Raw genomic sequence first — 10458 nt, forward strand, 5'->3', positions numbered from 1 at the left:
TTAAGATTAAAAGTACTGGACACTGTCTCAATATTTTGTTGTTTACAACAACTTTTTTTTTGTCCTCTTGGAGTGTGAGAGGTACTCTAGAAGGTGGCTAGAAGGTTTCAACTAATTTCCAGAGATTTAATGGGTACCAATTCTTAGTGACATTTCAGTGAGGTTTAGCAAAGTATTGAGGGCTCCTTTCCCTGCTTAATGAGTTGCACAGTAATGAAATACGGACTGGTATTTCTAGCAGCTGTTACCCCTGAAGCACAGAGGATTTGGACTCCCTGGCTTTAGCTGCTTCTTTGAGGCTTTAACTGCTTCTTTGAGGAAAAGGGTTTGCTTGGTAGGGTTTTATCCCCTTCTATGAATCTGGCTATTTTTCTATTCAAAAGAAGTCCCTCTCTTCATAATTAATGGAAAATAGATCTTCTATAATTTTCTTCTACTCCTAGTGCTTTAAAAAATAGTAATTTTTGTTAACATCTATGAAGCTTTCATGTCAAATATGTGGAGGAGATAGGTTGTTTGTTCTTTGATCCACACTTTGCATCGACAGCGCTGAGACTGCAGTTTTTCAGGGAGTTAAAAATGTGCATCAGCTGATTTATTAGKAATCTATTCATCTGGGTGCTGGAAATACACAGTGAGCCTCTACTGAGTAAAACTTACAAAGCTAATTTCTGTTCCACTTYAAAGGTAGTCATTTGTCAGAGGATTATCATACAATCTCTTGCTTTATGTGGGGAGACTTCCATACCAAATATTTACTATAATAAAAATACTGTTTATGCTTTCCTTGTATGTCTTGTTTTTCACTGTTTATTATTTATTATTATAGTTATAATTTATTATTATTTATTATTTCACTGTTCATGTGATGAAAGAGAAGAGAAACTACCTACAGAAAATTCAAGTCAGAACTTCGTAAATAGGAATATAAAAGAGTAGTTTTTACAAGACTTTCATGTGTCGCAGTCAGAGCAATGAACAAGATTGTATTTTTGGATGTTACTGGTGTTACTTTTTAAAAACAGATTTTTTTWAATACTTTGGATAAAAAGAGGCAATTTTAAACATTCAGAAGCATCATCCTTRATTTTGCAAAAGTTTTTGAGGTTTTCTCAAACTCTTTGATTTTATTAGCTGTAATTAAACTGACCAAGTAAATGTTAATATTTTGAAATATACTTCCAGTATTTCATTAGATGAAGTCTCAGATTCCTTGAGTTCATTTTGAACCATGTCTGAAACATATTTGACTTAAGAAAAATAAAGCAATAAGTAGATTTATTTCCCTCCGGCAGTGCACTTTAACATTTTAAGTGATGAATTAAACACTTTATTTTTCTTTAATTATTTTGAAACCATTTGCCAATGTTTTTTTTCCCCATTTCCAAATGGAAAAGATTAGACTAAATGTAATATTGATCTTGTAGTAAGAATTATAGTTGTTATGCTGACAGGTTTGATAGAGTCTGTATGCAATGAAATAAAAACACATGACTAATCATAACTACARGGACTTTTACTGGAATTATCTTTTGCCTGATAACTTGACCTTTTTCTGGAAATTACGGTCCTTATTTGGTTCTTCTAAGGTTCATTGGTGTATTCTAGCATATAGTATATTTTTGTTTATAAATTTAATTTGAGAACCCAGCATATCTAGTGAATGGTTAAAAAAAAAAGAAAAAAAAAAGGTACAGTGCCAAAAGTAGATATGGGAAAGAAAAAAACTACTGCAAAACTCATTTCCTGCATTTACGGTCTTGCCATTTGAGAAAACACATCTGACTGGTTAGGGGGAAGAACTCAGGAGTACATGCAAGAGAGAGTTGGACTCTGACCCTCTTGCAGTGGGCCTCTTCCTGGGCTGCCAGAAGAAACTGGATTTGACCTACACTCTTTATTTACTCTTTCCACCTTATTTAAACTTACTCTTAAACTTTGCCCAGACATTTGCTTTCTTCTGCTCACAGATTAAGGAAGCTGGAAGTTTTTCTTCCCACCTTTCTGTGGCAGGCCAGGCTGACATCGTTTAAAATTTTCTTGACCTTCTAGTATCTCCAGGAATACAATTTATTTAAAAAGAAGGCATCTTAAACTGCAACTTTTTTCCTATTTTCTTGAGTCCTTTTCAAAAGGTTGAAAAACTAAGCTGTTGAAGATGATACCTGGGGATTCATTGATGGGCCTGGTGGCTGTTGTAGGAGGAGAATGCCTCTAGACCAAGACCCTCCTTTGGCATCAGTGTTACCTTGCTTTTAACTCTCTGTAGACTGTAGAAAGAGAGTACAGAGATTTTCAGGATTACAGAAGCCGAATTACTGAGGCAGTGCAGATTATCTCTCTGCTTTTTTTACATACAGTTTTCTAATACAAAAAAAGTAGCTTGCTTTAAAGTTGWTTGTCTTCTCTAGGGTGCGATGGGGAAATAATAAGCTAAAAAAGAGTAAACAGAAGTAATTTATTAATAGTTACTTATTCTTCATATTGCCTTCATGCTTTTCTTCCACTTTGTTGTTACGATGCAATTATTGGTATGTTAAGTACTGCAGTCAATGATTGTTGAATGTGGTTAATTTAGTCCAGTTTTGAGTTTCTTAAAAGGTATTTTGGGGCAATGCCACAAAGAAAGTGTTGAGATTACTGTTTCTTAGGTTGTGGAATGAAATTACATAACACTGATTATCTGGATATTTGAAAACAAAGCATAAATGGTATTTCGATACCCAATTTCGATCTTAGAAAGGAGCTTAATATGTAAATTCCTTTCTGACCTTGGAAATTCCCTTTAGGAAATATCCTGCTTCTTGGTAAAAACACACAAGTGAAGAGCTCCTTAAGGGTACAGCAAATGTAGCTGCATGCGCATGACATTACCTACTGTGGAGACTTTGCTGGTCCCTAACAGACAGTGTTGACCCTAAGGGGAATTTAAAAGCAAAAGTTCAGAGAAATGATTCTTTCATGATATTTCCTGGTTCTTTTTCACCTTATTTTCCATCCTCTAGTAATATGGCTTTAAAGGAGTCATTACTTCCACAGATTTTCTTTCCTTCCTTTCTCAATTCCCCAAGCAGCTGCAACTCTCCATAGTTTGGCAGGAAATATTTCCTAATTTTTTCTTCTGAAGTTTATAAATATAGTCTTCCCTTATAGTCTCAGAAAACTGTTCACCTCTGTAGGCTTGAAATTGGTATTGGTTCTGTCTGGCTTATGGACTAATTTCCTCATAACTGACTCATATGGATAATTAAAAATCTAAGTATATCATTTGAGGGACAAAATTCTTAGAAGATATTAGTGCTTTATAGATATGAGGACTGCAATGTGGCATCAGATATCCTAATTCACATTTAGAAGTTCATTTTTTTACCCATAAAATGCTATCTAAATAAAACATGAAAACTGAAGTTTTGTAGAGGGCATTGTGTTTTAATAGCCATGACAGTCTTTAAAGAAAATACACAAGTTATAACATCCATTACATTACAGACTATAATTGTGTGATGAACAACCTCTCCTAACCTGAGGAAAAATAATGATTTCCTTTAAAGAAGAAAAGCAGGAGGTGTAGGGGTAGAGGAAGAGAGATTATTGAGTAAGTTAATTAGAAGCAGCCCAAGGGAAAAGTTAGGAAATTAAAACTCATAGAATCAGCATGACAGCAGCTAAAAATATATTGTCAGAAGATAAGCTGAAGGAGGGAGCAGTAGGGAGGCAAATAAAGAGTTTGATTAAACAGTAGGATTTTTTTTAGGTGTTTGAATTTCTATGTTGCTGGTGACCCAGCCTCAATAAAACAGTGAAGTAATAACTATACTTAGCAGATTCATGACAACCTACAGAATAAAGTTTTTATAAAGTTAAATATCCAGGTTTAAAATTTGCTACAGCAAAAGAGAACAAGCGATGAGAAAGCAAGTACATGTGAGAGTGATGTGCAGCACAAGTTTTCCACTGAATATAGTGAGTGTTCAGATACTATTGTGTGAGGAATAAAAACTCAAGAAGGGTAAAATGAAAAGCTTATCTTAACAAATTGAAAGATAATTCTAATACTTAATTTCAATAGCAAATCTAATATTTAATTTCAATAGCAAATGGTTGAGAACTGGTGGCACCTTGTGCCGTAGATGGCAATAAAAAGATAACATTATCAGGCAAATTCCAGAACTAGTGCTTATGTTAAAGGTATTACCTAGTTTTGAGAATTAAGATCTGTGCATCTATTCTTTTGGTACTGGTGCTTTTCTTGAATAGAAAAAATAATTTATAAAATAGATTTTAATTTATTAAATGGAGAAATGTCAACTTTTGACCTGAATTTTAAATATGTGTGCTGTAGTGAATACCTAAAATGCTGTACCTGATATGTCACATCAAACACAGCAACTTTAAGACTTGCACATCAGCTGTATTTCTAAGTTAAAAGCTTGAGTGCTTCACAAATTCTGTTGAAGCTCAGCTTGCTTTTACCATTATTTATTTGTAGCTAACCTTAAATGAAGTTTAAAATACTGCAGCAGTAGTACTTTGTGTATCGTACAGTTCCTTAGGTAGATAGGTGTGCATATGTATTTTACAATCTAAAACAGAATATATTCTGTGAACTGGCAAGCCATTTTATATATACTGAAGTAGATGATTTACTTAATTCCCCAGCTCTGTGCATTCTGCTTACATAGTTTTTGTTAGTTGCTTTTTTTATTTTTCTTCTTTACTGGATTAACCATGTGAGTTTAATTTCCAAATCATGGTACTTATTTAAAAAGCAAAAAAAGTGTAGGTATTCTGAAGAGCTTTCCTATTGTATGTTACATCTCACTATCATTATTTTTTATAATTACCTACCATAATGCATCTCTTTTGCGTTAACATCCCACTATCAATGGCTAATAAAATATTTGTCATTAACACAGCTCATTCTAGTTTTCTGTATTCAGAATTATTAGTTAATATTGGGGAAACAGTTAGATTTGATAGCTCTGTTTCCTATGAATTGAGTTACACAGTCTGTCCTGCAGTTGCAGTGTGGATTCCCTTTATGCAAAACCTAACAAATCAACATCTGTGCRAAGTGATTAGAGGCAGAAGTTGCGGAAAAAGCTGGGCATTTGTTGGCATGAGATGCATTTGGCAGAGTCCTTTCATTTTTGTTTTTTAAAAAAATGATTTTTTTTAAACGCTATTTTCCTCATTTTAAAGAGGTGTTGACAGGTAGTGACTTGCTAGGGAGAAAGCATCAGAAGGGGGGAGCTTATTTTCTTTGGATGGTTACTACAGCTTCTTTGTGCAAAACATGTATCCTCATGATATTGTAATTTCCCCGCCCATAAAATGAAAGAGGCTTATTAGTTAAGATACTGGTTACTTTCCTCATTCTTCTATCTTCATTCCTTCTTTTTTTAAAAAACTTAGAATTAACAATTCTTTTCATCGGTTGCTCTCCCAGTGTGTGAATAGGTTGCCAGCCACACAGAACCCGGTTGCATGTCATTGAGGTTGCAAATGGATGCAGAATAGTGTGAAATTTATTTGTACTGAATAGAGGCTACRTGGCAGATTCAGGTGGTCCACTGAGGCTCTTAAAAACAGCTTTTGAAAGAAGTAGCAATTAATTGTATTCAACTATAAAGTCATAGCCAAGACAAGCTGTTGCATACTTTAAGATGAAATTCATCAAAATTAATACATAAACACTTACTCAAATACTTGCTGATCTTTTTCAATAAACAGAACATTGTGATAGTTATATGAATTCTGTATGATTCGATTATTAATTAAAATCAGTGCATTACAAAAAGTACGTTACGTGAGTACTTTTAAGTAGATAGCTTTTTACGTCCCAAGGGAGAGTAGCAAAACCGTGTGTGGAAAACATATTGGTGAGGTTTTTTTGGTTTTTGGATTCTCTTTTATTTCCTAAGAAGGTGAGATGATCAAGAAAGTGTATTTTAACCTTTTTTTGGTTAACTTAACGGTTAACTTAATGGTGTTAATACTGGTTAGTTATACTTGCTATACTTGAAAATGATAACCAGCAATCTTGGAGGCTGTTGGTTAAGGGCACAGAGAGTAGAGACCATTCTGTGGCCAGTAGTTCAGTTCTACTTCTGGGTTGCCAGGTGTAACATACGATTTTTTAATATTAACTCTGTAATATGAGGACCTGGTATGAGCCATATAGGAACTTAACATTAGTTACAGACAAAAATTTGATTGTGTCACCTCTGTTGTGTACAATTGAATTACTAACAGTAAAATATGTGCTTTAGCAAAATAAAAGTTTTCCTACCTGAAATTTGTAGATGTTGATTCAGTTTTTAGTTTGATTAAATGTAGGAGCAATAGCTGTTTATGTATTTGTATCCTTCTGTAATGCTTCTGATACTACCGTAATTATATGAACTACTTCCAGGGCATTAGTGTAGGTCCATAAAATGTACCTAATTTATCTCATAGTTGGATAATGAGTTGTGTATGATTGACTAATTAGTTCAAGGTCTTACAAATGTGCTTTTGTCTCTCAGTTGTTCTATATACAATTAAAAAATCAATACTTACTTCAGGTAAAATTCTCCTTTCCTGAGATCATTTTTGGATTATTGTATGTCAGGACAGAGAAGGTGCACAGCCTGAATGTAGTCCTTAGAGTGATCCTTTTAAAATAATTCATGCAGCTTCTTGTTCATTATAGCCCTACTACATACGTTTTGGATGAAGATGAGCCTCGCTTCCTTGAAGAAGTTGATTACAGCGCAGAGAGCAATGATGACCAAGACATTGAATTAGCTGATAATGTAGGTGATTATGAGGCCAATAATCAAGAAGATGGACTTTCAGACTCAGAATCAACAAGAACACTCCTTTCTTGAACCATCCTTGCAGCCAGTAATAGAAATAAAGTACCCTGGATTTTCAGAGTCATACTTCCTCACTCTTGTCTGTCAAGAGAATTGGATTAAGGAGATGCACATAACTGGGGCCTGTCTAGTTCAGAGACAATAAATGTTTCTGATCTGTGATAAAATGGCCTTTGTTTTATTTAAGGAATTCTGCACTTTCACTTAGCACTGACTAAACAAATTTCTTTACCAGTTTATTTTCTACTGAATAACAATTGCATGCTATTTGCTGTTTTTAAACTCTGTTATCAACAAATGGATTATAATATGTGGTGTGTCAGAGTGCAGAAGCTAATTCTTTGTGGTGCAGTTGAGTTGCTTCCTGGAAAATCCATATGTACAGATTTTTTAAATTAATGTGTGTGTGTGTGCGTATGCGTGTGTGTGTGTGTACTGAGATGAATTTATTTTTCAAATTATGTTAAAGGATATTTGATTGTGTTTGAAATAATGTAGTGCCTGCTCTGAAACCATTTAACAATTACTAAATTAAAAATGAAAAAAAATAATGTATGAATAGTTGCACTTGTTTCTTGCTTCTCTGAGGATTATATGGTTTTACAAAAGTATTAAGTGAAACTATGTAATGTCTGTTCACAGTTCAGGAGTTCTGCATGCAGACCAGCTCTAGCCTTTGCTTACAAGAATTACACATTTGTATAAGAATATTCCACATAATATAGCCATCTCTTGTGAGGGAGGGATGCATCACCTAAGTCACAGTTTAATATGCACTTTTAAAAAGTTCTTATAGCCATAAGAAGAGGTTAGATAAATACATTGTGTGTATGTTCAGCTATTCAGTTCAGTTTTTCTCATCTAACACACACACAGTTAAAAAGAGTTCAATTTAAGTGGGCTATGTTAACTGTATACACAAATTTAAATGCTTTTGGAGGGAAGGTCTGTTCTGATTTAAACTTCTCTTACCGCATATGAATTCGGTTTAGATACTGCTTTGAGCAGAAAGTTGGACTAGATGACGTCCCAGGGTCCCCTCCAACATGAATTATTCTGTGTTGTCCGTGTTTAAAATCAAACTGTCATGGTGTGGGTTTTACCTTCWCTTGTCTTTATCATCTACCAATTCTTATTCCCCCTCATCTCTGCTTACAATAAGATCTAATACAGAAATGAAGTTGCATCCCGTTGTTTACAGAACTGACATATTTTGCTGTGAAAAATATATTTCCAAAATTAGTTTTAGTTAATGTGACCCAATTCTGGCATTCATTTTATGTTGCATGTGCAAAGGCTTTAAAAGCATAAAGAATAATGCTTCTAAATTATAGCAGGTTTTTAAGTGATGTGAACTTTGTGTATGCTTACTGCTGCAAATGAAATGTTATTTTTGGAGAGGAAAAGTGCCTTTGGTAGAAAGACTAAAAAAAAAAAAAAAAATCGAACTGCATTTGTCAGAGATTTGCAATGGGGAGATGGTCTTTCACCGGTTATCAGCTAGTTCACATGCAGCATTGGTTGATGGTTCCTGATTGATAGGCTTACCGTCTTGATTCTGAAATTGGGGTAGGATTTTTGATTTCGCTTTTCAGTGATATGCTGCTGTACTTTTGTTTAAAGGCTTAAATTTATGTTAATCATGAACTGCAAGATGTAAGAATATAATGGAACCACTTGCATTCTCATACATGTTTAAGTCTAACTAAAATGGCCGTTGTTTATGTTCTTTGAACTACATACTCTTAAGTATGAAAATTTATTTAATGTCCTGTTGAAGAGGATTACTTTGCCATGAAATGACAATCAGAAGTAGGTGGTGTGAGTTTTGGCAGTCTGCCAAAACAAAGGATTACCTTACAGAATTTGAAAAATCTGTATATCAGCCCAGTGGAAGTAGTAGAGAATGCTCATATTGCTGTGTCAATATTATACCAATTCTCTGTATAAATAGATCTTCACCCTTAAGGTTTCTTACTGCAGTACCTTCCACAACTAATTCAGACTTAAGTTTCAGGGAGTGTGGGATTCATTAGAAGTAGCATCATAGTGCATTTCTCCTTAGTTTTCATATAAATCTATATTTACCCTGGAGCACGTTTTTCATATTACAGGCAAGACTAGAAGTGCAGTTGGAAATCAATTCAATTTTAGTAGTACAAAATCACCTTCAGTGTTCATCCGAAGTGAATATGCATACACATTTTTTCTTATCTTCCCCGACTTTTAGTCTGTGCAAAAAAGGTGTTATGAATGGCTTATGTAACAACTCAGGATAACAGCCACATTCTTTAAATAATGTTGTATGTATAATTAGGTTCCTATTTTAAACTGGGAATTATGGGCCTGAACTTCTAACAGTGTAGTTCATATGCAGAGATGAAATTGTGTCCCGACCTTGCACGCTCTTGAAAATACAAAGGCTGCATCTTACATATTTTACTGTACTTACCTAGGTACAGTATTCTGAAAGGCTGAATCTCRGTTTATGCTCAGAGGCACTGTGGTTCATAGGAAGAACCACCACAGTCCTAGCTGTTTCACAGGTCTTACTGCTCTACTAAATGTTACCACTCTTGCAACAATGTTGGCAGACACATGCATGTGTCCTGCCTTGTCTGGTTTGGTGGGAAGTCTAGTGGTTTAGCTGTAACTGGAATAGCTTAAACACATACTCCATTCTGTTACTCGGGCATTTATTCCCGATAAATGGACAGAATGGATAGCAGAGAATGACAGTGTTTTGAACTGTCACAACTCAGTTGTCTAGCATTGCCTGACCCTGACAATTCACTGTCATTATTTTACACGTTGGTGTTCCTTTAATGTGTTCCTGCTTTTGAATGAGGCATGACTGAGTCTCCACAGAAAAAGAAGCTTTTCTTACATTTTTCAATTAATAATAACAAATAAGGTAGAAACATTAATAATTACATGTTATTTACTGTTTTGCTTCGAAAATAGTTGCTAACTGATGAATTCCTTTATTCCTGTTCTAGTTCAGATTGTAGCACAAATTTGGTGTTTTGTCTTCATTGATAACATCCCTTGGTGTAATGTAACTTTCAACTGAGATTGCAGTTTTACGCCTAAATCTTGTTTGATAGTTCTTTGGAGGTGGATTGTTGCATCAGCCTGGCATATTACGGAGAAATGGTTTTAATCTCAAGTTTACTGCAGTAGCAGTAAAGGAGGGTCACAAAATGCAAGAATTCCAGGTTTTGGATAGTTTCCATTGTAATGCTGTGATAGATATAATTGTGGCAATGTTGTTATGCATGCCCCAAATAAAAATACTTGTTAATAAAAATATACAATAAAGGATTAATTACAATCACTTTGCTTCCCTACACARTTTATTGGTAAGTTGTTTTTTCTTTTTAAAGAATTTCTCACCATCATAGCATTTACAGCTGTATACCTGTAAGAACTGGAGTATGCCTAGCATTTCAAAAAAGAGGACATTGTTTTTCTTCTCTGACAAATTAGAAGRTAGTGTGCTGCAGAATTGGTTGAATTATAGCTCTTTTAAAAAGCTTAATATTTTTCAATGTACCTAAAGTTTCTGAAGATTTTGGGTGAACCACAATGGAGACCA

General features: G+C 34.4%; 1 protein-coding gene across 4 annotated transcripts in view; it reads left to right on the plus strand.

The window, feature by feature from the left end:
* Positions 1-10197, plus strand: part of AGTPBP1 (ATP/GTP binding carboxypeptidase 1) — a 75373-nt gene extending 65176 nt beyond the window's left edge. For 3 of the 4 annotated variants that reach the window (XM_085313132.1, XM_085313122.1, XM_085313138.1), the window contains one exon: positions 6695-10197. In XM_085313132.1, the coding sequence (XP_085169258.1) occupies positions 6695-6872 (178 nt within the window). In that variant the 3' untranslated portion in view covers positions 6873-10197. The remainder of the gene's footprint in view (positions 1-6694) is intronic. The other variant, XM_085313153.1, reaches the window with a different exon arrangement.
* The last annotated feature ends 261 nt before the right edge of the window (positions 10198-10458 follow it).

The sequence above is a fragment of the Rhea americana genome, unplaced genomic scaffold (genome assembly GCF_003343005.1).
Source record: "Rhea americana isolate MKP2758 unplaced genomic scaffold, rheAme1 scaffold_11, whole genome shotgun sequence".
NCBI classification, from domain to species: Eukaryota; Metazoa; Chordata; class Aves; order Rheiformes; family Rheidae; genus Rhea; species Rhea americana.